Source organism: Bombus vosnesenskii, unplaced genomic scaffold (genome assembly GCF_011952255.1).
Source record: "Bombus vosnesenskii isolate JDL3184/JDL3185 unplaced genomic scaffold, Bvos_JDL3184-5_v1.1 scf7180000013334, whole genome shotgun sequence".
In the NCBI taxonomy this organism is placed as follows: domain Eukaryota; kingdom Metazoa; phylum Arthropoda; class Insecta; order Hymenoptera; family Apidae; genus Bombus; species Bombus vosnesenskii.
This window is the reverse complement of record NW_022882972.1, coordinates 857,763-885,223: the sequence shown is the minus strand read 5'-3', so window position 1 is coordinate 885,223 and position 27,461 is coordinate 857,763. Positions and strand designations below refer to the sequence as shown.

Below are 27,461 nucleotides of genomic sequence, written 5' to 3'. Positions count from 1 at the left end.
GGGTATTATATGACACATTTTGAAATTTCAAATGTTTTATATAACAAAGATAATATATATATATAAAAGGTGTTCGAATATTTTCATCAGCTACTGTATTAATGTGATGAGCAATAAAGATGGCTATTCATGCTACATACCAACTTTTAACTAAATGTATCTTGCACTCTAGATATCTGCTAACTTTATATCAGTTTCAAATTTGATCAATATAATCATAATAGTCGTGTTTCATTATATGCTCATAATATTTCAAAATGTTTCATATAACATACATACAAATTTCTTGTCGTAAGTGTCCACATACTTTTGTGAACCAATGTATATTCACGATCATAGAATTTTCGTATGTTGCCCGTGGTCGTTTTTTCGCTTCCTTGTCCTTTTCACAAGCACGAGAAAGAGAGAGAGAGAGAGAGAGAGAGAGAAAGAGGGAGAGAGAGGGTATCCCAACGTCAAGTCGGGTCTATCGACCGGAGGAGAATCAGAGGGTGGAAGAGGGTCAGAGACGCGGAACCACACTAGAACGAAAATTCCGTCCAATTACCGTTCTTATAATACGCACACGGTGTCGACATACTATATGTCGTATTTGCACACGGTATAACTGGTTACAAGAGACGCGTCACCTTTTATTCAAACGGTCAATGGTATCTAATTCATTTAGGACGCATTTAAAGCAATTATTGCTTTTGCACTGGTACGTAGAGGTCGCTAAACGTCGTACCACATCCTCGTGGTAATAATACCCTCGATCGAGGATAACATCTTTCATCCAATTGTTTCCATCTTATCATACATATGTTGCGATTCGATGAAGAAATTAGGGTCAGTTTTCACTTGGAAATCAATGGTTCTCGAAGGTAACGTGAAAGTTCGTCCCTCATGCTAATATGCACAAAGTACAATGGCTGAAATTGATCTACTATGAAGTCTCGTTTTTCGTACGAATTACTCAACTTACTTTCCTTTCGTGTTTCTGATATCTTATTATAATTATCCTGATTATTATATTATATTGATCAAACACGAAGATGGAAGATTTACGATTTAATCATGGCTCCGTTGCTAGTCCAAAGTTTCTTTTTGTGAATCGATGCACGATAACATCGCCGATGCAGTACGCAGTACTACACCGGACGTATGTTTCTCGATGCAACGTTCCGATGGAGAGTTCATGTCCCTCTACTGTGTTACGAGACATGTCGAAATGGACAGTTACCCAAAATACACGCGCGCGTACCAACGAACGAAAGCGGAAATTGTAACTGAACCAAGTGAATGAAAGGGTGATTGAAGAATAAGAATATAAACTAATAAAATGGAGAAATAGTAAAATATCGCCAAAAATAGCAAACTACAATTAAGAACATATCTTATACTAAACAAAATATGCTAATGTATATAAAGGAAACAATATAAAATATGGCAAATAAAATAAATATAAAGGAAAAACAATAATACGGGAGGAGGAAAAACTAGATAGTAGATCCTGCCCCTGTTATCTTTCTTCTCTCTTGTTCAACCATAGCATTCTCACGCTCTCTCTCCCTCTCTCGCAACTCCCGCTTCACTCTTCGTGAAAATCGATTCGCTACCGGCCTGGACAGCAGACCATGTCAAACATGTACTCAAAAGTATTACCTTTTCCCGCAATGAAACGTTACCTTATCACTGTCTCGTATCAAACTAGCAATCCTCGTACGAAGATCTTCACGGTACGAGTCACAAAAACTCTTCGACCGGCATAACCAGTCTTTGTCTTGCTATCGTTGTATTACTGCTACGAACTTCGCTAAAACACTGAAAAGGCGACCGTTCTGACCGATACAAAGGCAAACGAACGATATCGCGATTTAAACAGTTGCGAGTACGAATAAATGAAAGAAAGTCACGAGCAAACACACCCTAAGTGAACATCCGTCGACCGACGACGCCAGACTGCGCGAGAGCGCCACCTTTACCTTTCTCGCTTGTTCTGCTCCATCCCCACCACTAACCCTTTGTGTCATTCTGCGTTCGCTATCTCACTCTTTCTTCGAGTCGTTATAACTTGCTCCATCTCTTCTCCTTACCACCCTTTGCTCTATCATGTTACTTCCGTTTCGTATTTCGATAGTTTCTTTATACATTATTAATTTTTCTTATTTACTTTATCTTCATATACTATGCTTTTCTTCAGTCTCTTTAATAAACTACAATCTTCAGTTTCTGTTTTTATTACTTTTTATCATATTGTGCGCAATATATGCAGCACTAAGTAGTACAGTTAAATGAAATTTGCCTCTTCAAATGGCCATTATTATCCCCCCCAGTTTTTTAAATTAACTTCATGGAATGAGCCTCTAGCTCCTCTTTCACAATTTATATTATTACATACACAATTAATATTATTAAAGAAATTTTACAAGTTTTTAACATCGATAAATTCTCTTAGATAATAACAAGCTCGATAACAAAACAGAAGCTGTACATGCAAACTGTACAAATTGCAAATCGTCTCATTATGCTACCAGATGCAAAATTGTAAAATTATAGAAAAGAACTCTATAACCTATAACTTGCGACTTGTCGATTCATTAATACTATTAGTCGATAAATTGTTGTACAAGAGAACCTTGGTGTGTTACATATATAAAAGAAACAAATATGTCAGATACCTATATCACACTTAATGAAGGATAGATTTAGGATTTCCTAAACATATATATACCTCGATAACTAACCTGATAAGTTAATAAAATACATACATAAAACTATATTTTGTCATCATTCTTTCCTTGTTACGTTTCTTTTACGTTTCTTTTTATATTATTTACTTATTTTCTCTACTTCTGTAATGTTTTCGTGGCAACGATCTGTCTTTTTCTATTCTTACTGCCTTCGTTCGCCTTCTCGCTTCGCACCCTGTTCCTAGTCCACGAATCCTGTCTCGATTCGCACATGCGCACAACGCGAAACCGCCGTCGCGAATAAGCCCGCGTCTGCGTTCTTCTAATGTTGTCTGCCTTTCTGTTCCTTTCTCTATTCTTCCACCCCATTCGGTCGAAATCGTCCGTTGAAGTTAGCGTGATCCGAAAGAAATTATCCGTTAGTCCCACCCTTCTATATTTAATAGAAACACGGTGTGTCCGTCTGTCGACGTCAGCCGGTGGATAGCGACATACATTTCCATCCTTCTACCACCCTATCACTATTATTGCGGGGAACGTGACCGCGTGGGGATAAATTATGTATCTCTAAACAAAATGATTGCTTCAACCCCTGACTGTTATCTAAGAGCAAAAAAAAACCAAATTAATAAATATAAATAAGAATGAAATTTCTTCCGAAATAAAGTTAATACCTTAGACAAACCATGTTATTTTAGTATATATTTTCTTATTACGTAATCTAGAATTTAATAGTAAAGCTTAGGATAAATTGTTAAAACAAAAAAAGTGATATGTAATTATGAATAGAAGTTACGTTTATTTCAAAATAGAGTTATTACTTTGTATAGCTTTCAATATTGTAACATATTCTTATTATATTTACTCAATAATTTTTTATATGGTGAAGAGATGGCGCTGGCAATCGTAATCAAAAAGTATATCGGTGTACCGATAGAAATGATTATTTAATGCGACAGAAATGCGTAACATACGTTCTTACTGTTCTCGTGCCATATGTTACCTCCACACACATGCAATAGTTATCCACATGCAATTACGTTTATGTAAATTCGAACTTATAATTAGATTCGTAAATTCATGATTAAAGCGATTATATAACGTTACTTATTAACGACCAATACTACAATCGCACTGTATGACGGGGACACTTGTCTCGAGAAACAAATTGTGTTTGACAGAGGTCTGAGGGTATTTGCCAATATTCGTAAGTATCTTCGAGCGGTCTTGTATCACTGAACTATACTATGAACGAATTTTCAGCTTTCGCTAGAGCAATATCGAATATTTGCTTCTGAGGAGTATGGTGCCTACTATATTATTGATGCATTCTCCTTATAGTCTTCTTCTATCCAAGAACTTCGTACTTCAGTGGTTAAAGAAGTATGTATAATGTATTCGTAGCTTTTGTAGTTAACAATATTATGATATTCCTGCAATTATAAACATAAATTGCAACGATTTTATAATATAAAACACGAAAAATTCATAAAAATAAAAGTTGTAGTTATGGAATATTTTTAATGATAGAAATAAATATTCTATGAAATAAAATATGTTTAACGATCGAAAATATATATAAATGTTCATAATGACAATTTTTGTTACTTTTAATCTAATAAAAAATTCCAGTTTCCAGAAAGCTGGAAATCACAAAGTGGCCATAAACACGTACCACATTATCCGATGAATAGTTGGAACGAAATTGTAAGAAAGGATTTATCGAAAGTACAATTGACATTTAGGTGTGGTCTTATCAAGATATAATCACTAAATTCCGATTAGAAAAACGGCACACCCAAAAAGATTTTGCTATTAAAAATCTAATCAACATCTATCGCTTTACTGATTTCTAAATTAGATATTTTTAATTCAATATACCGATGATTTTATTTTGTTTAATATTTTTATTCATTATATGCTTATAATTTACTATATTTTTCAATCTATTTTAATGAAATAACTGAAAATCGATATTCTTTAAAACCCCATAATCAATAAATAACGGTGCGATAATCGAACGTTAATTATCGAATGATAATTATCGAACCACTAATGGCTCGTTTTCATGTTATGAAAATAATTTCCGTCAGATTATCATATGTTGTCACTTGTTATAACCAGATAATAATTTGCTAATTGGCTACTGGTAATTAAATTCACTCAGCGGTATTTTAGTTACTTGAGAAAGACCTCCTTCTTTCCAAATTGACGGAACATTAAAGGTGCCCGCAGCAAATATAATATTGTTTTAGACAGTAAACCATTACTAAGCAGACAATTTACTTGAATTATAACTTTGGCAAATCCAATTAAAAAAGTAAACAGTTACTTCATTATAAGTCATATTCATTAACTTTTCTTTCAATAAATTTTTCTATGAACATTACATAACCTGTAATGCTAACTCGCTTATTTTTGCAATGTAACGAAACGTCCATATTACTTTTACCAGAGTAATATAAAATCTGATATAATATCTCAAAAAAATATCTTCGATCTTTGTATTCGTAATAATGTCAGGACATGCGAAAACCATTTCGTATCATCTGTGCGTCATATTTATTCCTCTATCTTCCTCTACCAAATGAAATGTTTCCGAGTCACGTTCAGCGTTTACAAACGCGTATTTGTCACCAAAGAATTTAAAATTAGTTTTATAATAACGGAAAAAGAATTAAATATCACATTATTTCATATTATTTTGTATTGGTCTTTAACAAAAAAGTTATCCCTTGCTTTTTCTGCTACATTATACATTGATACTATACCTGAAAAATAATTTCTTATAGTAAATGTCTTAAATTTTTCATTAATTTTGTGTTTCATAATAAAACTAAATCCTACATCTTTAATCATATTTAGTATTTAAATGAGATAAGAACATTAATCATAAAATATATTATATAAATAATTAAAAAAAAACTAAATTACTAACATTTATACATTAATTAACTTCATATACCATCCTGTGGCACAACGAAATTGTAAACCTTCGATAGCTCAGTTGGTAGAGCGGTGGACTGTAGTTGGTTTCTTAAAAATATGGACATCCATAGGTCGCTGGTTCAAATCCGGCTCGAAGGAAATATTTTTTTTAATTTATGTAAAGGTTTATTAATAACAGTTCGATGACACTGAAGTAACATATTTTGATCTAATATTATTAATTAGTAATTCACAAAAATAGTAAGTATTCTTAATTGTTTGATCTTTTTCCCATTCTCTTTTCCAAAAATAATGTATGTAGGATATAAAGAGATCATTGTAGCGAAAGCAATGTATTATATGTAATACAAAAATAATATTGAACGGGAAGAAAAAATTAATTTCTTTCGACCGTGACAGGACTCGAACCTGCAATCTTCGGATCCGAAGTCCGACGCCTTATCCATTAGGCCACACGGTCCCTTGAAAGAACATAACCAAACATAGTATATACGTCAATTTAAAAAAACATAATTATTTATTATATACAAAATTTATTGTTTTACAAAATTTGATAATATACCTTCTCTTTTATACACATAATATGAACAAAGTTAAAACTTATACCATACTTCCTTTCTTATAATATATTCTTGTAATAACTTTATCGTAAAATTCAAATCGAGAAATCTATATTATCTACATTTATAAAATCCATATTTCTCGGAATAGATATCAACTATAATGGCATCCTCATTGATTAAATATAGTAAATATAGGATATACCTTAACATTATATCAAAGATGAAGATTATATTCTTGACTAAGGCATGAATAGACGTAACAATTAATGAGACTTCATGTCTCATGTTCTGAAATATCGACCACGAAAATATAGCGGTGTCTCTTATGCCCTCTGCGATTTGTTATAGCATTCCTACTTCACCATTTGTTAATCAAACAATCATTATCCATATTACCATAGACAAAGTTTTGTACATATCTACTAGGTGGCATTAAACACAGAAAACAAATTGTCAGGCTTAATACATAATAAATTTGACAGACCTGCAGTATTTTATTAACAATTTCTTACAATTTTATAAAAGATATTAATAAATGTACCTATACAGATAAATTGTCACATAAATTTTTCAATTTTTATACAAATAAAATAAATATCAAAGTCAAAATAAAAATGACAACCTTCCAAACTCAACTTTTGTATGCTTTAGGAAATAAAATAAAGGTTCTTCCGGATTTAAGAAAAATATTTCTTCGTCCTTTAATACAAAGTAAGTTTAATTTGTAACACTATACTACTACAATATTTCAAGTATTTTGTATTTTAATAAATAATCGCAATTTATTACTTATATAGTAGCTGTAAAAGCAATAAATCAAGAATACATAGAAGAAGGAATATTAGATAGAATAAGTCAAAAATACAATATACCAGAAGAAACTGTGGATGAATATTATTCAGTCATCTTTACAATATTAAAGATTCATTTGGGCACAATATCGCAAAGTATTAAACCTGCAGAATTTAAACAAATATTAGAAGAACTGAAGTATGTATTTTACCATATATTACATTCGATTATTTTTAATTTTGTTTTAGTAAGTATGATATTATTTCTACAGATTATCTTCAGAATGTATTGATGACCTATCTATAGTAGTATATGGTCAAAAGCGACCAGAATTAATATCAGGATTAATACAGAAAACAAAATTTTATCCACACCTAATAGCCTGCAAGTGGCGTATAGATATTACTATTTCTTCTAGGTACCTGTTTAATAAATTATAAATTTTGTAATGTTGATATGTGTAATACAAAAATTCATTTTACTCATATTTCTATAAATGTTTAAGAAATTATCTGCTTATTAATGTGAATATTTTTAGCATATTAAATAGAGTCTTGGAACCACATATTATAATGGAATGGACATTTAGCAATGGAAAGCGTCAAATATTTGAGTTATCTTTGTCAAAGTTTCATCAATTAAGACATGCCATAGCAACCATACTTGTAGATATGCGAAAGGTTGAAAAACAATGTGCTTCAAAAAATATTCTATGTAGCTGATGGTGGTATGAAAACTAACAATATAAGTCTTTTTCACTCTAACCTTGTGCAATATTGTATTAGAAATAAGGAACAAGATGTAAGATATCCTTTTTACTTCAAGAAACTACATTTCATGTAATAATGTAAATAACTAATAAAATTAGTTAACTTTCCCTTGTTCTTTTATTTTACGGAGTTTATTATTTTTAACTACATGAATTCGAATAAAATAGTTCTAAATAGTTTCTACTAGTTATATCACATTTGATATTTTCACTGTATATGCTATTTTCATCACGTAGAATTAAAAAAATATTTTTAGTATCCTAGTACCTTTAAAAATTTCAATGTGCTATGTAAAGCGCGAAAGACATCGATATCGTTAACTAGAGTGCATACTGAATATCGTATCTACATACATATGCCTAAGTGTAGGTGGATCTGCCTGTATTCTTGAAAAGATCCGAAGCCCTTTAGAAAAATGTCATCGTTGTTAAAAAACTGTTGGAGGCTGTCACAAAATCTATCTATTACAACACCAAAATGTAAGTAAATTTTATTGATAATTCTTTGATTTTCTGTTTTATATCATGTAATAAATTATAAACTATATCGATAGGTTATCCAAAATTTCTTCCCTTCATGAGAACAAGTACCACGGAAACTGAAAAAACAGAATTACAACGTACGTAAAAAATTGTTATTTATAATATATTTAATAATGTAATGTTTTTAAATGTAAAGAATTTTTATCATATATATTTTATAACCTTTTCCTTAATCTTAATACTTCTTTCTCTAAATTACATTTACACAATCTTCTTTTATTAAACAGCAACAATGCGTAAAATCAGAACAGATGTAGAAGCCATAAAGGATATGGGTTTATATATTAGTGCATGCTTACCAAAGTATGTGCAGAAGGTTCAAATAAATGCTGGCGATGAACTTGAAATATTAGTTTGTCCACAAGGAATTATTCCAACGCTAAACTTTTTGAAATGTCATCATAATACTCAGTTCACTTCATTATCAGATCTAACTGCAGTAGATGTTCCTTCTCGAAAATATAGATTTGAGGTAAATTTGTATTTGAAAATTAATACTCCATATAATACTTCATATAATAAATATAGTTATGTAATGTTTTGATTATTAGGTTGTCTACAATCTTCTTTCTCTTACTTTTAATTCACGTATTAGGGTAAAAACATACACAGATGAATTGACACCTATACAGTCAGCAGAAAGTGTTTATAATGCTGCTAACTGGTACGAACGAGAAGTGTGGGACATGTATGGTATACTATTTTTGGGTAATTCAGATCTTCGTAGAATTCTCACAGATTATGGTTTTGAAGGACATCCATTAAGAAAAGATTTTCCTTTAAGCGGTTTTGTTGAGGTAATTTTATAATATAATTCTAATGCTTCACAAATGCTTTGGCTTCAATTGGTAATATATGATGTAAAAATTATATTTTTAAACATAGGTACGCTATGATGATGAATACAAGAGAGTAGTATGCGAACCGCTAGAATTAACGCAAGAATTTCGCAAATTTGAATTATCCACTCCATGGGAACAATTCCCTAATTTTCGTCCTGCTGAACCTGAAAAAAGTAAGGAAGAAGATTCATCTAGAGATAAAAAGTAAATTACATTTTTATTGTATGTTATAAACATGTATTGAAAGAAACATGTGTTAGTCTTTATATTAATATTTATTTAATACTACCGTGCATTCTTTTCAATAAAATAGATACAAAGTATGACAACGAAAATTTTTAGTAATTTGTTTATTGACCCTAGTAGCATGAACAATTTATGTATTTTCCGTGTAAGATAACTTCAAGTGAAATATGCGCATTTTGTATCGTTTTATATTTTACATATTGTATAATATAAACGTAATTCGTTAATTACAAAGTGCTTATATCCTAATTTTAAGGCATATTTTTCGGTGAGTTGTAAACAAATTGAATCAAGAACGAAATTGACTGATCCTATATTCAATATTTACGTGTATATAACAATAGGAATTACTGTATATTCTTTCCTTAAGAGAAGTGTACAAGTACTCAACCTTTGCTTTATACAATTATACATACACTAAGATTATTTTATATGCATTAACCCTTTCGCTTCAAGTGCCGCTTATAGGCGGCATCCGCGAGATGACCTGTGGGTACGAGTACCGCATATAGGCGACGACTCCTGAGTCCGGCACCCCATATATCCGACATCCAAATGATGCATATACAACTGCTATCTGTAGTCAATAATATATTTTTTCGTTATCGGCAGAACATTTTCTGTTGATTTTATTGACATATTGGATTAATCACTTCTTAAAGTTACTCATTGTTGCAACAACATCAAAACATTTCACGCAATATATTTCGAACATCCAAACGATCGTATACTGTTTCATCTTAAAAATTTATTAAATCCATTGACAGTGAAACGATATTTCATATACGGTTCTTACAAGAACTATTGTTATTTAAGAGTTAGGCAAACGTATATACAGCAACCACGCACACTGTGCGTATTTATGGACTGGACTGCCGAAGCGAAAGGGTTAAATTATATTATTGCATCTTTCATTTTTTTTGTTTTACTTATTACGTTAGCACCAGCAATTAGAACGTTTTCTAAACTAAGTACTTAAATATATTCATATATTTTACTTTAGTACTAATAAGAACTTACTTTCGCGAAATAAGTTTTCTTTTCAAATGTAAGGCAAGACACTTCCAATTTACGAGAAAGGAGAACCTTTGTCTTTTTTAAAAATATATCTTTTGAAAATTGTTTCCTTATCAATCCACTTGAAAATGTACGCGTGGATGTATATATATAACGTCATCACAGTGCCAGTAGTATATATGTACTTACATACATAACATTCATTCTAACATCACAGTATTTCGTAAACATGTCTCTCGTTATCGTGTGTGTGCGCGCGTGTGTGAGTGTGTGTGTTTATATGTATATATTGTATGTAATCGATACATGTTAGATGAAATTCTACAATGACCATATAATTAAGCTCTTGTCCATCATGAAATATGCCAGTTAGTGCATAAACTATAGTTTTTCAATTGGACTCGCTTTCTCTGCGACTTTTTGTCGTTTCCTAATAAATGGAACAAAACCCCACAACGACGCGCCTACCACTAGAATAATTCCTAAGATGCTGAAGATCGGCCCGTAACTGCCGATTTGTTCAAATACAACGCCGCAAATTGGAGGGCCAACCAACTGTATGATTCCATTTACGAACAACGAGATACCATAGGAGGAAGTTAACTTCTCGGTCCCTAACATATCGGCCATTATAACCGCGGTGATACCAACGTAAATACCGGAAGCTAATCCGAAAACACCGCAATAAACCGACAGGATGGTGTAGCTTGTGGCTATGGGGAGAAGAGCCAACGAAATTCCAGAAATGAACAAACCGCCAACGAAATACCAATGCTTTGGCATGATCGAGACATCGGATAGCGCTGAGCCTCCGATACGTCCTATCAGGTCTAATATAGAGACGGTCGAAAGAAGAAGGGAAGACATATTTTTGTCGAAACCCAACGATATAGCGTACGCTGGTAACAAGATGACGAAATTCGTATAACTGACAGCGTTCGTTGAATTGGAAACCAAGATTACCAGATAGATAGGATCCTTCAATAAACTTAAGTCAAAGAATTTGTTCCTCTTCTCTTTTACTTCGTTCTTGTTCGTTTCTTCGGTACCCCTCCTCGTGAAGGTGCTCGATATCGCGTTCAAGGTCAACGTAGACGCCCTTTCCGGATGTATAGCGGAAAGCGTGCTTCCATGATACGGCGTGCTGATATAATTAAAAGATGACATGCTCGGTGACTGTAAAGGCGATTTCTGACGTTTCGATAGCCTGGCAGAATCTCCGCCCCGTTCCGGAACAGCGTGCAACGCCGGAGTGCTGTGCATCTGGCCTGTTATCTCCCGTCCCGTGGGCATGCTAATTTTTCTCGTTCGACCTTGAACTGGCGTATTCTTGTAATACTCTAAAGCGACACTGGACGCACTCTTTGGTACCATTGGCGCGGCTTTTTCGTTTTCGTTCGAAGAAGAAACAACATGATTCGATTGCTTCTCATCTTCGGGACTAGCTACTGTGACCGAGGCGGCCTCCAAGTCGACGTCGTTCGATTTGCTCGACGACGATGCTGGTACCATGTGCCTTTCCACCGGTTCGTACAAAAGAGCACTCGCCCATACATTCAAAGTAACAGCACCCATTATTAATACTGCACCTCTGTAAAAAAGTAAAATGAGCTTTAGCGCTTTTTGTTCGGCCCAACGATAAGGTTAGCTATAGCTTACAATATCGTCATCGGGATATTCCACGGCTGTTGAGAGGAAAAAAATCGTCACTTCGTTAAACCAATTACATAAATACTGATTTTTAACAAATACGCTTTTCCTTTAATATCGGTACTTAGTTTTAGCTAATTAACTGTTTAAAATTTTTTCCGTGATATAAATATGAACATTTCAATTAAGTTATGCTGTTAATCAATCACTGAAATACAATGATTGTGCAAGCATGGAATGGAATAGGAAACATTTGAAAATATTTAATGATCAATTTTTTTAGAAAGAATAAAAAAATATTTCTCTATATAGTGATTCATGACGCAATGAAATGAAAATAATTTAAAAGATCATAAATAGAAGCGTAAAAACGCTTTATTATTGTATTTCTTGTGTACTTGCTAATTATTTTATTTTATTATATATATAATTACTTTATATGTATAAAATATCTTTTTATACTATATAAATTGTAAAAAGAGAATACAAAAGATTAATATCAGGTACAGTTTGTTAATACTCTTAAATGATTCACTTATCATAATCTTTGGTAACCAACAGATATAGTATAACATATTCCTAACTTTTACATTAACATAATCTTTTCAATACTGGTTTATACGTATATATCTCGTGAATTACCATCAAGTGTTACAAACAAAGCCTTATATATTCCAAAATACATAAGACTTATACTAATCACAGCTCTTTTTTTAAATAACCTTAATAAAAAATTCATTAAGTATTATACAGATGTTTCATAGTCTGCACCGTTTCCAGTTAGAACAGACTATGATAGATAATTTGTACGTCAATCTGAAACTGTTTTATTTATGAACTAAGAATAAATGAACAAAATAATATTTAATATTTAAATATTTCAATAAAATAAATATAGAATTAAAATGAATTCAACGAGTATGAAACAAAAATAAACGAACAAAGAGCTTAGCAATATTTCTTTGAATATCAACAGACTTCTATAACTAATACTTAATGTTTTCGAGAGAAGAAGAAATACTAAGAAAGAAAGAGTGTTACTCCTTTCCCGTTTTTAAAATAGATTGAGATGGAAATTATATTTTTAGCGTGCGTTTCAGATCGCGTACAATACATTCTGCGGTACGAGAGAAGTTCATCTTCTTCGAAATCGCAATTTGTTCCTGTCTTCTCCCATGGACACATTCTTCTGCAACAAAAGAAAAAATAAAAGGGACGTTTAGACGAATGGAAACGTTCTAGCTTACATCTATCGGTGTAGTAATATATATACATATCGTATATATATATACATATATTGTATATAGCATATATCATAGTACGAATACAGAATATAAAAATTGTGTTTACGTTTTGAGACTCGTTACGTATAACGATATTCCACATTAGCATTCGGCACAGATTAAAATATTCGTTTCGATACACGCGTGTTAAATCAACACGATTAAAGTTCTTCCGACGTAAAACGTGAGTTTTAGACACACCGCGTGCTGTTTCGTGTCGCTGCAAAGTAAAACTATGAGAAAGTGAAAAAAAAGAGAAATATTGGAATTAAAAAAAAAAAAAAAAACAATCTTGAAATGAATATTGAAACTGACTTACATTTGGTATGGCGCAATTTATTAATTAATTTATACGTACTTCGACTTTGTATTTAACTCTGCTACGTCTTTCGGTCATTTTCAACCCAATCGTTTCCTTTATTCTTAAAAATTTTTCAAATTTAAGAAAATTGTGAGAGAATCGTTGTTAAAATTTTTATTAACGTTATCTTCATTTTAATTCCACCAAATTTTTCCTAAAATATCAAAAATCTTTTTGTTTCTAGAAACGAGAGATCGAGATATAAATATTCGAAGATCGTAGCAGGATTAATACACGTAAATCGAGAAAAAAAACAGTCTACTCACATGTTCACGTTCGATCGACAACATATTATCGACATACATATGTACATTATTGTATATTCATAAAACCAAACGAAGAGAATAAGAACTTCAGTATACGTATTTGGTTCTAAAACAAATATAATACGTAACCAGAAAAAAAGAAGATACAAAAGTACAAGGAACAAAATTAATTTTTTGATTACTCCTATTACACAGCCGCGGTTAAACAATGCGAAATGCATAAAAATTGAACTTATCTTAATTCTATTTTTGCTATTACGACACATATTAACTCGAAACACGTGAGCATCACGCGTTCTCCATTTATAATGTGCACACTTAAAATGTGCAAGTACTTTCAACGTCAAACCGTACGTTTCCACAGTTCTCGCATGGACATGATTATTACATATGCACACACAACGAAACGCACGCACGTGTAATTATAATTTTTTACTTTTGACTATTCGATAATGGCATATGCTCTACCTTTTTCCTTCTGTTTTGTTATTTTGTTCTTAAACGAAGCGTATCATTCATAATTAAAGAAGACAAAGAAAGAGGCATATTATCTTCTTTATGTGCACATGTATTCCGAAGACAAAGAATTACACTTTATGCTAAACTGATGGTACTTTAATTCTAATACTTGATTACGATACAGACTGTTTCGTTTGCATCGGCAGTTAAGTATCTAAAGCGAATGGCAATTTCACGACACACAAGGATTGCATCCAGATCTTTAAATAACCGCCCAATGAAGGAACTCGTCTTTATCATCGTGGAAGAAAGTCATCACAATAGGTTGCACGATACTGGCCCAGATCTTATTTCGTCCTTTTTTATTGTAGTCTCGGTGCAGTTGAGTCTAATTTAAAATCAAGCGTTAAAATATATTACGCCTGGCAATTTGGTTTGGTAGAAATGGTAAAAGATAAAAAAGCGTGATAGGAATTTAGATCATTAAAATACGTGGCATAGAACAAAAACGTATATATATGTATATACGAAATATATATGATTCTTACCTAAACCATATCAGATGAATTATGTGGCATTTTCCACATGCAGAATTCGGGTTTAGTACATAGAATATTTCTGCGTGTTTTTGAAATTAGAATAACGTCAACTAGTCGCGAGCCTATCGTCTTTTTGACAGCCAACGTTACCGTGTGTATATCGAATGGTTAATGTTCGTTATCTTTAATGACAACACATTTGATAAGGAGGCTATAAAACAGCTATAGAATGTTGTAAATTTCGCAGAGATATACAATAAAATTGTGTACATAAATGCACGCGCGTGGTTGATCCAAGTATCTTGTAAAAAAGAACTACACACATGCATGATTGATCATCGTCACATTTAATTAGTTGTAATAATGATGTATAAATACTCACCGAAAATAATCTTCACAAAATATATATAAACTTTCTAAGACAATAACACTTTATTTACGGATCTTCATGAGAACAAGATGCACGTGATTATACACAAACGTCTTGTATCTTTTTCTTTTTTCTTTCTTTTTTTTTCGTGACACTAATTGTATCACAAATTATATAAAAGTTGGACAAATCAAGCTCACAAATCACAGATACATTCAATTTTGTCAAAAATAAAACGAACGTGTTAAAGCATATTTTAATTAATTACATCGTTTAATTAATTAATTTTAAAACATCATTAATAAATTATATTAATTACTGTTCTGCAGATAAAATGCTGTTAAATAAACTTTTTATAGAAATAAAAGAAAAATTCAATTTTTAATTTTAATCATTTATAGTGAACCCTTGGTTTGTGGTTTTTTAGCAATCATAAAACAATCTTTCATAGAGATAATAAAGCCATACCTGTTGTTGTTTTAGATACATAACGAAAAAACGTACCTGTAACCATACTCTCGTAGAAGAATTCCTAGGATGGGTGGAAGAAATATTGAACCTAATGCACTACCAGATATGCAGAGCCCATTTGCAAGTCCACGTAACCGTACAAAGTATGAAGTTACTATATACACAGTTGGGGGAAAAGATAACCCTGCTCCAGTTCCTACCAGAACACCATAACTAAAAGATTGAACAAACAATAAGATTACATATTTACATAAAAAATGTAATAGTATGCTTTTAATTTAATAACAATAATAATATATTAATAATTACCTGACACACAAGAAGGCCACAGAGTTGGCAAAATAACTTAGCATCATTCCTGCAGCAGCAAATGTTCCTCCCAGTAAAGTCACTGTTCTATAGGAGTATTTAACTGATAGTACACTGGAAAGGGGTCCTACAACAAAAATTAATTTTCTTATTCTCAATTCCAAATGTTTGCCACTAGGTAATAGTTTCACTTAATTTTAATTAAGCTTACCAAGTGAACTATACAAAAAATAGCATAAAGCTGGTATCCAAGCAGCTGCAGAAGGTGATGCATCAAAAACTTCAAGAAATTCAACAAATAAAACACCAAAGGATTTCACTGTTCCTGGAATAAGTAGATTGACCATAACGGATGCTAAAAGTACAAGCCATCCCCATCCTCCATCTGGTGGGACTAGGTCCTCTTCAGTTGTTACATTTTTAACTAAATAAAAAGAATTATGAATATTATTATTATTTATAAGTATATACGCCTAGATTCTATTAGTTTACTCAATTCATACTTATTGTTTTAGCATATTTTATATATATGAAAAACAGATTTCTTTTAAAAATTTAAAAAGTTCTTATCTTTTATATAGAATTAAAATACTATGTTTTTAACTATAACATATTTGAAATAATTTCGTGTTAGAAAATTTTCCATGACTATCTGGAGAGATAGTAACACTAAACAAAATATGAAAAAAAGAGCGTAAAACATCAATAATTGTATATTTGTATTCATTATTAGAACTCGTTAAGAAAATTTAAAATTTTCAGTGCACATCATATTTTTAGTCATTGCTAAAAAGAAGCAAAAAACGATTTTTAAAAAGATCACAATGAATCTTTATTGCGTTTCCTATCTTTTTACTCGTAAATTAATATATTTACATATAATTAGTGGGCGAACATTGATCCCTTCAGAAAAAAAAGAAAAAAGAAATAAAAATGTAGATTCTCAATGTAAATGACCTACCTTGTTTATTGGTCCCATTGAAGTTGCTTTTTTTCTCGTTCTCAGAGTGCTGCGATACAAGTCTATAGTTTCCTTTCTTATTTTTGCTTGCACCGAATTTGATGTTGATACCATTGTCTTGATCTTGGACTCGTTGCATTGTCATCAACCTTTTCTTTTCCGTTCACACTAGCGCGCGCGCGCGTATACACATGTACAATATATATGTATATCTGAATGTAATTATACAAAGGAAAAGCGAAACGAGAATCCGTTGTTTCGTTGCGAATAAAGAAAATCTAACGTCACCCGTCGGCACTCAAACGCGCTAATAACTCAACTTGATTAAGCCTTAAAAATATCACGGGAATTAACAGAAAAAATAGAAAGAAATAAGCGAGAGAGGAATATAAAGAGAAACGATAATGCACCGAATTACACCGAATAGATAATATCGTGGCCTATGAGTGACCAGCATCAATGTTCACAAACTGCAGGATCAGCAGTCGTGTCCTCCTCTTCGATCGCTTCGGACTTCATCAATTTCAATCTAATGCTGGAGGTCACGGTTAGACCGTAGCTTTTTCTGTTTCTCTGATAAGGCGAGCCTCGTGAACCGGTCATAGACCCCGATGTTCGCATAAACGATTTCCTTCGAAATTGTTGAAACGGGAAGTATCTGCGATCCAATTGACTCGACGACGCCACCAACAGTAACCCGCAATATGATATTCTGTATAATTTCACTGGGGTTACACCACCGCCCGTGCCTTCTGCTTTCGTTACTCCTTCAAATTGCATAGAGCACATAAACAATGGCATGTATACGGAATATTCTTACGCACGATTCACTGTCATTCCATGCAGAAAACGCTTCGATTTGCACTATCGAGTCACGTATAGAGATATCAAAACAACTTGTCCGTCGCGGAACGACTGATCAGCTGTGTATCACGCAGGGCCGTTTACCACTACTTCATCTTGTCTCCCACCATATCCACATTCTCCTGTTTCAGTCTTGCCTACCGGTATTTCTCTCTCACTCTCTTTAAAACAAACATGTATAGGAGTAGCCTTGATAACTGGCCGGAATTCTGCTTTGCTAACTGGTCATCGCTATCCCCACTATTTCTTGTAAATACATATTTCCATAAAGAATGGAAGATTACGCTAGTTCTTGGTTAAATGGCCATGAATGGGGATCTTATCTGGCCAACTACCGAGGGAAATATATTTTTATGAAATACCCAGTATATATCTATTTCCTCTTTCGATTGAATATGAATAAGATACGGATAACATTTCTTTATCTTATATACAGTGGCTACAAAAAGTATTTGCACATATCCTTATTTTCCAACAAAGTAGTTTTATCAGTGTTCTACATTTCATTTTCATAGTATCAAATCTTTGTAGTTATATAAAAGTATTACTAAATGATAAAATTTAATATACTTGAACATAGTTCATTAGTATGTAAATGTAGCATAAATGTAAATATTTAGTAACGATACCTGGTTAATTACAATAGTATGTAAATGCTACAGTACATATAGTGATGTGCAAATACTTTTGAAGTCATTGTACATAGCACCAGAAATAATATTCACCTCCACAAAATCGATTCCAAGAAAAAGTGGGGTTCGAAGTGGTCAGTTAGTATGAACACTTTTGGTATTTCCTTCAGTTCGCTTACCTTAGGCTTGCTTTGCTTACTAATATTCAACTGTTTATATATATATATATATATATATATAACAAAATATATTATATATTTAAAAACTTGGTATCTTAAATTAGATAATGGATATTTATTGTACTATTTCTGTACTCATCCCTGATATTGAGGGCCGAGAATCATAGTGATGTGATTATAAATCACTGTTAGTTCTCGTAAAACAGTGTTGTGTCTTTATCATCTTAAAATCTGATTATAAAAAATGTCGTTATTATGGCAGAGAATTAACTTTTTATTAACAGAACGTTTGTTAATGAAACTACTGCCAAAAATTATATAATGGTATATATGTTGTATTTTGTATTGACCCAGGTTTTGGCAGCATCTACGAAACGTGGCTCAAAATATGTGCAACATACACACAACTGTTCCCGTAAAACCAATACATGACATCTTATAATTGTAAAAGCTTTTATTTTAATAAATATTTTTCAGTTTCATAATAAAATATGACATATTAAAAACTTAAAAGACGCGACTGAATTTAAATTTTCCAAACCTTAATTTACACCATAATCATTTTTAATTCATCATATACATATAGATCATATTAACTGGCCAGATTCAGTCCCAACCAATGATCAGTTAGCAAGGCAGTTAGGTATTACATCTTTTCTTTCTGTCGTCTCCTTTCTCTTATGGAGTTATCTTGCTCTGTTATACCTTCTGCAGGTCAGGTCTGTACAGTAAGAAAGAGGACGTGTATACTAAGGAATAAAGGAATGGAAAATTTAGCATGGTATACACAATAGCGAAGGAACTCACTCTATGAGTCACAGGAACCAAATGTAGGATTTTTGTCCTCTGTGATGCGAACGCAGCATGAATTTAATGTTCCTCGCCCGCGGCCGCGTCCCACTTTGAGAATAGAGAAATCGAGGTAGGAAAAACAAGCTTCACGAGCATCGATAAGCCTCGTGCCCGATACTGAATACCGAATGAAAAACTGTTTACGACCTCGGCTTTCAGCTTATCACAGAGAAGGTAAATTTTGAAGCGACTCATCGTTGAGTTTACCCACCTCTTCAAAAACCATTACTCGATGATCCCTTCTGTGCGTTTGCAATGAACTACTCCATGGGATTTTCCGCCTCACACAATGGATACCTTGCAATTTGTAATGTGGCATTAACACTGGAATTACCGATTATTCTATGAAGTATATATTATACTTCACTATATATACTACACTATATATTATAGTAAGCATGTATATAAAGAATAATATATATTATATAATAATTATAATATATAATATATGGTACAGTATATAATTTTTGTATATAAGATTATAATATATAAATAATTTTTACCAAAAAAATTAAAATGAAAGAAATACGGAATAAAAGTAACTGTTCGTTCATATATTTTACAAATAATTACAGAAAATCTTGCAAAATTCACTGTAGTAAGACCGCAAAATTTCTATGAAAAATTAGGAATTTATTATTTTAACCACTTTGGTAGTTCTAGTATCGATAAATGTATTTTTTATCATGTTAGCGATAATATTTGAATTTTAAAAATAAAATTGATTACTAATAAATCTGCGAATATTACATATATAATTGCAGGTAAACTTAAATAATCTAAATTATAGTTTATCTATAACATTTAAAAATGCATGGAATAAATAATACTTTCAGCAAGTCTACGTAAACAGTTTTCACATAGTGACATTACTTAGTTACGTAGAAAAACAATATTCTATCGTTTCAGTCATATCACAAACTGCTGGCATCGTGTGTTTGTCAGAGAAACCATTGTGCGTACATTTGATGATGACTATTCAAAGAATTAGAACGAAATATTTGTGATAGCGAGACCAACTTAATTTCCTCGTTGAGCATCTATTATGCTATGGCAAACGAAGATATTACAAGCAGAAAAATACCGAAAAATTTTATGTTAATCTTAAATTTATACATTCATGATTTATGTGAAACATGCTAGTATACTGATAATATGTTATCTGTTTGCTATTAATTAATCTATTCCGGTTTTTTAAAAATGATACATGTATATAGTTTATATATAAGGTATATATATATATATAATTAAATTAATTATTATTTTATAAGAATAATTATTTTGAATAAATTATCTCACTTACGTGTACTCTTTTTTTTAATCAAACTGAATGCTCTACTTTTTTCAAGTACATAAAGCCAGGCACTTCATTTTTATCACACATTATATAGAGCGTATATCTGACAATATATGTTGGTACATATATTCATCATACGCATAACAGATTTGTATTAAATCTACAAAATTCTGATAAGCCCGTTCGAACAATTTCCAATATTCGAAAATACATACACGATGCTTCTCATTATATAATTATATTATATAATTACGCATTTTGTAGTACGTCTAAATAAGTATTCATAAGCGATCTTTGTTATCGATCTTTCTCAATGAGGTAGTTTGATTTATCGGTTCGAAAAATAGCGGGGAAACACATATTAGGCACGCATCTAACTATTATCGAATAAAATAGGAAGATAATATCTCGATCTCAAGATGTTAGGATCGTATGCAGCTATGAAAGAAAAGCCATAGACAATGTAAATTACGAATTAACGAGCTAATTGTTCTCCTTCGTGAATTAACTTGAAACGCACAATTGGCAGCAGTAACTACACATGACTCAGTCTATATTCGTTCTTATTAAGCATCAATTGGTGTTGTGATGGCAGTTATTATAAGAGGGATGCATACAAGTCACCGATCCGAGACTTAATTTCTCAAATTCATTTTAATCGTTTCGAATCGAACTCTTATTCTTGGAAATTGCTCGCCCGTGAGTCTATATAATTCCACTATGTGAACAAAGATATAAGAATGTGAGTAAATATTTGATTGTGTATCGCGACTATGAGGAAATTAAAATGCCTTCGTGCAACAATACTTCTCATTCTGCACTGATCACGTACAATATTTACGAGCGGAAATACATACATATTTCTATAGTATAGTGTATAAGAATATTAGAGGATACATACAACAATCAGTATGAATCACGAGATACTGGAAATTTTAATAAATGAGTTTATGCACTAGAAAGATATGATTCTACTTGAATGATATGCCGTGAAATATAGCTTTTGTATCAGGACTTTTTTATCATCAAGTGCGTATTTTTATTCTATCAAATATCCACAGCAGAAGTTGAATCTAAGATTGAAGCTGTTACAATGGGCTATATTGTGATCATTGAAGAAATAATATTTATCGATAAAATGTATCTGTCCCTTGTTCTCTCTCCTTCTCCTGTTCGCTTGATTACGTTATTACATCGCTGATGGCATAATGGGTTCTTGTAAAAACAAGTACAAATAGGCATGTTTCTGTCAACAGCTTAAATTGCCACTGAAATACTTCATTAACGACGTGCATTCGTGTCAACAAAAATGTTTATCACAACGACATGCTGCTTTATTTGTTCGCATATTGTTCTAATAAACAGCAACAGCATTGTAAGAAAGTTTCCCATTGGATGTATCATTTCTTAACTTCTACAATTGAAGAGTAAGAATAATGGAAGATCATTTCAAAGTAATAATACGAAACTTGTAATTGGTACTTCATGAAATTATTTAACGAAATCAGAGGTAATGATAAATTGATGATAGTATTGATATATAAATAAATGTTCTAATAAAAATTTTTTAATTAAATATATTTATTTTCTTTTCTGAAAGAAGAAAAGATAGCATACATCTATAAGTGCTTCTACATATGATTTTAATTTATAACATTTTAATTTATGTAAATGTCACAATTAGTAGAACAGAGCAAAGCTGAACATACTGAATACTACATCTGGATATAGTCCACATTATAGTGCTTCACTTGTCTTATCACTATTCTCATTGATTTTCAATTTTTGCTTTTGTTTTATACTGTAATCTGACAAAGCAGCCTTAATTGCATCTTCTGCAAGCACTACAATATATAAAAGAATAATGTTAAATAATGTAATTATTTTTCTCAATATTAATTATACTGAATACTTCCAGAGTAGAGATAACTAGTTGTTAAATCTTCCATCTAAATGGATACTTTAAGTTTGTCTTACTTTACAAAACTATTGGATATTTATTTCTTTACGACAGTCTTCACAATTTTTCTACTCGTACTCTAATATTTAAATATTAAATTTATTAATAAATACCACTTACTTGAACAATGGAGCTTGACGGGTGGTAAGCATAATTCTTTAGCAATGTCAGTATTTTTGAGGGCCAGTGCTTCATCGACCTATGATAGAAATCAATTAATTACCTTTGTTTTAAACGAATAGTTTTTGGAAACACAATAATACTTACAGTTTTTCCTTTGACCCATTCTGTAGCTAAGGAACTGGAAGCAATAGCAGAACCACAGCCAAAGTTTTAAACTTAGCATCAATGATCTTTCCTTGTTCACAACCTTAATCTGAAGTTTCATTACATCTCCCGCAGGCTGGTGCTCCCACAACACCTGTACCAACCTTGGGGTCATTTTTATCCAAAGAACCTACGTTTCTTGGATTTTCATAATGATCTATCACCTGCAACATAATCAAAATATAAAATATAAAATATGATTATAATATGATTATAATATGTATACAATAAATAAAAATTAATATAAATATGTTATATAATACATGTATATAGTTTACTAGTTGTATATAGTTTACTATATACATGTATTATATATATATGATGCTAATATGATATAAAGCTTTATCGTAATTAATGTTTCATTTGTTTCTTATGTTGTAAAATAATTGGTAAATTATTAATTATACTTATTATATTAACAAACGAATATATTAATTAATTTTGGAAGAGATGATTGTCATTTTGCCAATAAAGTATGAAGATAACCTAAATGCTGTAGAATACTATAAAATCGATATAATATGTAAATTGTTAGGTTTGTAAAAATGTATTTTTAAGATATAACTGCATCAATGTTATACATGAAGGTCAAACTTTCTGTCTATATGTCTTAATAATAGATACAATATTGATTGCAAAATGTAATGCAATACGTCTGTCAAAACTGTCCAAGATCAATACCGCAAGTTAAACCAATAAATACCCACATTTGGATGATAAGATACAGATGGAACGCTTCGAAATGTTAATTTCGAGGCTTTATTGAGCCCCGAAGGCAACGATCGTAGTAGAGACATCGTGTTTAACAGAAGAAACTCATTGTTGTGCTCACACTTTACGCAACTCTTTATTGAAACAATCGATTTCAAGCCGCGCATGAGTATGCCTGAAGTGTTGGTAACTCTGCTTCAGCCTGGAAATATATAAGAACAAGAAAGGGTTCCCTATTACTATTTCGTTGTACCAGCAAATCATATTCATTTAATTAGTCTCATACTTTAAAAATAATAATTTCCGTCATAGCTGATTATATCTATGAAGATCACAGAAAATGTTGTTGATTTTCTGCTTTTGATGTTATTTCATGGTTAAGGAGATATACTTTAATATAACATACTTAAGAAGAGGATCAATCGATTCAGCTCAAAGATATATATAAACCTTTTAGCATCAAAAGACAAATCTACGAGCTTTTCCGAAAACAATTAATGGTATATCTCTAATATTTAGAATATGATAATCAATACTTTTAAGAAATCAATATTTTTAATGTAAATATTTTTTAAAGAAATTCAACAAGCATGTGATTGGTTTATAAGATATTGGATTTTAAAGTCGTTGTCATACAAAAAACCAAAAATATGATCTATCATGCCTTTCTCCTATGTTTTTGTATATGATAATATTTTTAATCGCCAATTAATTTGCCAATTTTAAGTATTATAAGAATTGCTGCGATTTATTTACATGTGAAGTTAATATTAAATCCGATATCTACATATATATTTCAATATCTAACTTACAATTTCAAGAATGACATATCAAATAAGAAATAACAAAATCTAAATAATATTAATACTTTAAGTATGTCGTATATATTTTAAATAAGTTGAAAGGATAGAATATTTACAAAAAATGATAACATAATTGCCTTTATAGCATAAAATAATAAAACTATCGTATCGTAACGCATTCACAATTGTTTTCAAATGATCCTATGGAAGAATTGAATCGTTTTGATGCATCCAGATTGCAGTATTAACGTCTACACTGGATGGACCCAAAAATGGACATCACCAAAACGATTAAAAAAAAAAAAGTATATCGATGTCCATGAAATAGTACGAGGACCATTTTCTTCTCCAAGATTGATGAGCACACAACCATTTATCACGTTTTCGTCTTATCAACGACAAGAAAATTATTCCAATGTGCGTCGAGGTATTCCTGATACTTGGAAAGAGTATTTAATTGCTAAGGGATTTTGTAAGGGATTTTGTACGGAGGCGTACATATTACAGAAAAATTTAATACCTTTCTGTACCAGATATTTCATCACTGACAGGCTATGGAACGATACACGTTTACCTTTTATACAAGGAATTCCTGATCCATGGAAAACTAGAACTCTTCATCGAAGCCAGTCCAGTAAATATCCCCGATTGCGATTTTCTCGCACCAAAAATATTTGTTCTACACGATTTGCGTGCGTGTACGATGGAGACGACGAGGCAGAAATAGAACGCGGTGTCCCGTGTCAATTTAATAAAGTTCATATTGATGATAAAAAAGATCCTCCTCAAGAAGGACACCAAGAATCAAATTATTCGCTAATTGAGAGAACATTCAATGACAATTTGCAGGGAGTCCGGAAAAAAGAAAACAGATACACTAGTCAGTTATCCTTTAAGAAAAACTCGGAATTATCGAATCGCAGGAAACCTACAGAAAAAGTGAAACGTGACCAACGTACTGAGACTGTTGTAGAAAAAACTCGTCCTAAGTCTCAAAAAATTATTTCTAATAAAAATCTTAACAAGCATACTCATTCTAAATATACACATCACAAAAAGGATCAATTGAACGATAAAAAGCAATTTGCATCAAAGAATGATTTAGAAAATGGAATAATTACTAAAAAGGAAGGCCAAACTACTTCTAAAAATGCAGCCGATGGAATTGCACAAACTAGTATAATACTAAAAGATAAAATCGGTGAAGTACAAGAATCTTTTCCCAGAAAACACACAGAGGTAAATACCCAAATGTATCCTAATAATATTGCCTGTTGCAATTGTATACTACATAGTTATATCCTTTCAAGTATACATTGTTTTCGTAATTGTACGAGTCCATTGAAAGATGTGAGCTTGTCGAATAGCGTATTGTGTGAAGAGTGCGAAAATATTTATTGCAAACGGAAACCAGAGAAATTAATTTCTCCGAAAAAAAAGTTAGAATTTTGTACACCAGACCCAAAAAGGTACGCGAAACATAAACAACGAGTATATATGAAGCGAGAGAAAAATTATGAATGGACAAAGCAGAAGATGTACACTTGTGTGCAGAAGGTGAGGAAACAATTTGGGGAACAAAACAGACTAGACCATTGCACAGAAACAAAGGACGCGATCTTCCCTAAGCAAGAACTAAAACTGATGTGTTATTACTGTAATAGCCCTGATCTGAAAATTGAGCAGATCTCTGCAAACACGTCTGGTCGAAACACGCGCTCGTGTATCTGTAAAAAAGCCTCGAACGAACAAAATAAGATCAGGGATTGCGTTACGAAACATTCAGTTACAAAAAGTCGAAGGAATTTTATTCCAGGTTCTAAGAAGCATAGTTACACGTGCATTGGAAACAAAAGGCACGTTTCTAAGTGTGACCTTGACTGGGCGTCACCATCGATGACTGCTAAATGGGCACATAATATGGCTAAAAAGAATGATTGTGAATTCTCGAAGAAAAATGGTTGCCATGATAAAATGTTAAAAGTAGAAACCGAAAGAACTAGAATCGACAAAGAAACGAAGAGGAGCGAAAGTACTCAGACGTTTGGCAATATCGTAACAGGTGAAAAGTAGTCGAAATGAAAAAAGCACCAAAAGACCTTGCTCACGGTGATCAGTTATTTATAAATAGTTATTAGTTATTTGTAGATAGAAAAGGGAAAGGATATAAAAAAGAAGCATCAGGAGATTGCTTTTGCAATGTTATAAATAAAAATAAAGAAATGGATAAACAGACTAATATCATGATTAATGAGTATGAAGAAATCGAAGATGCAGAATTTCAACATTTGGAATCCAATAAACTCGTGCGCTGTTCCATATCAGATAGTGGAGAGAATGCGGACGTATCCGATAATACAAGTGTCGACTTTAATGCCCAAGATAGATCGTCAGTAACTTCAATAACTTTCATAAAACGAATGAATAATATTACTTCAATAAAGAGCCAATATCGGCAAAGAAATCCGAAGAGAGTTTGTCACTTTCGTCGTACATCATCACGAGGAATCGCGTCAAATTTCGGGCAGAATTTAAAAATCGAAGGTAAATACTGAAGTAACTTTCCAATTGCTTCGCGCATTGTTGTTTCTTGTCCTACGACTGGTAAAAAAAAGACGAGGATGTTGTAGGCCATGAAGGATTAATTAATACGATAGAATGGGAAAGACTGAGAAATGCGGAATATACTATGTAATATACAAAAATTTGGTTGCAGAAAATACGTAACACGTACAGTTGTTTACTTAAATCGTCCTAAACACTTATAGAAATCT

At 31.8% G+C, this 27,461-nt stretch overlaps 5 protein-coding genes, 1 long non-coding RNA gene and 2 other non-coding genes across 9 annotated transcripts in view; 3 read left to right on the top strand and 5 right to left on the bottom strand.

Annotated features, from left to right (window-relative positions):
• LOC117235863 (ATP-binding cassette sub-family A member 5-like) overlaps window positions 1–1,951 on the bottom strand; it is a 33,706-nt gene extending 31,755 nt beyond the window's left edge. For both annotated transcript variants that reach the window (XM_033498296.1, XM_033498297.1), the window contains exon 1: window positions 1,668–1,951. The gene's annotated coding sequence lies outside the window, so the exon portion shown is untranslated. The remainder of the gene's footprint in view (window positions 1–1,667) is intronic.
• Window positions 1,952–5,664: 3,713 nt separating this feature from the next.
• Trnay-gua lies at window positions 5,665–5,759 on the top strand. The gene is made up of 2 exons: window positions 5,665–5,701; window positions 5,724–5,759. It is a non-coding gene; the product is annotated as a tRNA-Tyr (tRNA).
• A 249-nt stretch (window positions 5,760–6,008) lies between these two features.
• On the bottom strand, window positions 6,009–6,081 carry Trnar-ucg. The gene has a single exon. It is a non-coding gene; the product is annotated as a tRNA-Arg (tRNA).
• Window positions 6,082–6,596: 515 nt separating this feature from the next.
• LOC117235869 (COMM domain-containing protein 5-like) lies at window positions 6,597–7,853 on the top strand. The gene is made up of 4 exons (XM_033498309.1): window positions 6,597–6,895; window positions 6,982–7,174; window positions 7,248–7,394; window positions 7,515–7,853. Exons 1-4 carry the CDS (start codon window positions 6,799–6,801, stop codon window positions 7,696–7,698), a joined length of 621 nt encoding a protein of 206 aa, XP_033354200.1. The 5' UTR covers window positions 6,597–6,798; the 3' UTR covers window positions 7,699–7,853.
• A 156-nt stretch (window positions 7,854–8,009) lies between these two features.
• LOC117235868 (NADH-ubiquinone oxidoreductase subunit 9) lies at window positions 8,010–9,465 on the top strand. Its single transcript, XM_033498308.1, has 5 exons — window positions 8,010–8,225; window positions 8,300–8,365; window positions 8,516–8,760; window positions 8,840–9,085; window positions 9,174–9,465. The coding sequence occupies exons 1-5, from the start codon at window positions 8,162–8,164 to the stop codon at window positions 9,336–9,338; spliced, it is 786 nt and encodes a 261-aa protein (XP_033354199.1). The 5' UTR covers window positions 8,010–8,161; the 3' UTR covers window positions 9,339–9,465.
• LOC117235866 (monocarboxylate transporter 13) lies at window positions 9,387–17,354 on the bottom strand. The gene is made up of 5 exons (XM_033498306.1): window positions 17,063–17,354; window positions 16,313–16,525; window positions 16,102–16,228; window positions 15,826–16,005; window positions 9,387–11,984 (listed from the first exon to the last, which is right to left on the bottom strand). The coding sequence occupies exons 1-5, from the start codon at window positions 17,205–17,207 to the stop codon at window positions 10,775–10,777; spliced, it is 1,875 nt and encodes a 624-aa protein (XP_033354197.1). The 5' UTR covers window positions 17,208–17,354; the 3' UTR covers window positions 9,387–10,774.
• On the bottom strand, window positions 13,091–15,819 carry LOC117235872. Its single transcript, XR_004493741.1, has 5 exons — window positions 14,961–15,819; window positions 13,954–14,800; window positions 13,685–13,841; window positions 13,394–13,559; window positions 13,091–13,232 (listed from the first exon to the last, which is right to left on the bottom strand). It is a non-coding gene; the product is annotated as an uncharacterized LOC117235872 (long non-coding RNA).
• Window positions 17,355–22,450: 5,096 nt separating the features above from the next.
• On the bottom strand, window positions 22,451–24,082 carry LOC117235870 (iron-sulfur cluster assembly scaffold protein IscU). The gene is given in 5 exon segments (XM_033498311.1): window positions 22,451–22,730; window positions 22,967–23,045; window positions 23,114–23,178; window positions 23,181–23,337; window positions 23,881–24,082. Coding segments are annotated over 5 exon segments (579 nt in total). The 5' UTR covers window positions 24,052–24,082; the 3' UTR covers window positions 22,451–22,623.
• Between the last annotated feature and the right edge of the window lie 3,379 nt (window positions 24,083–27,461).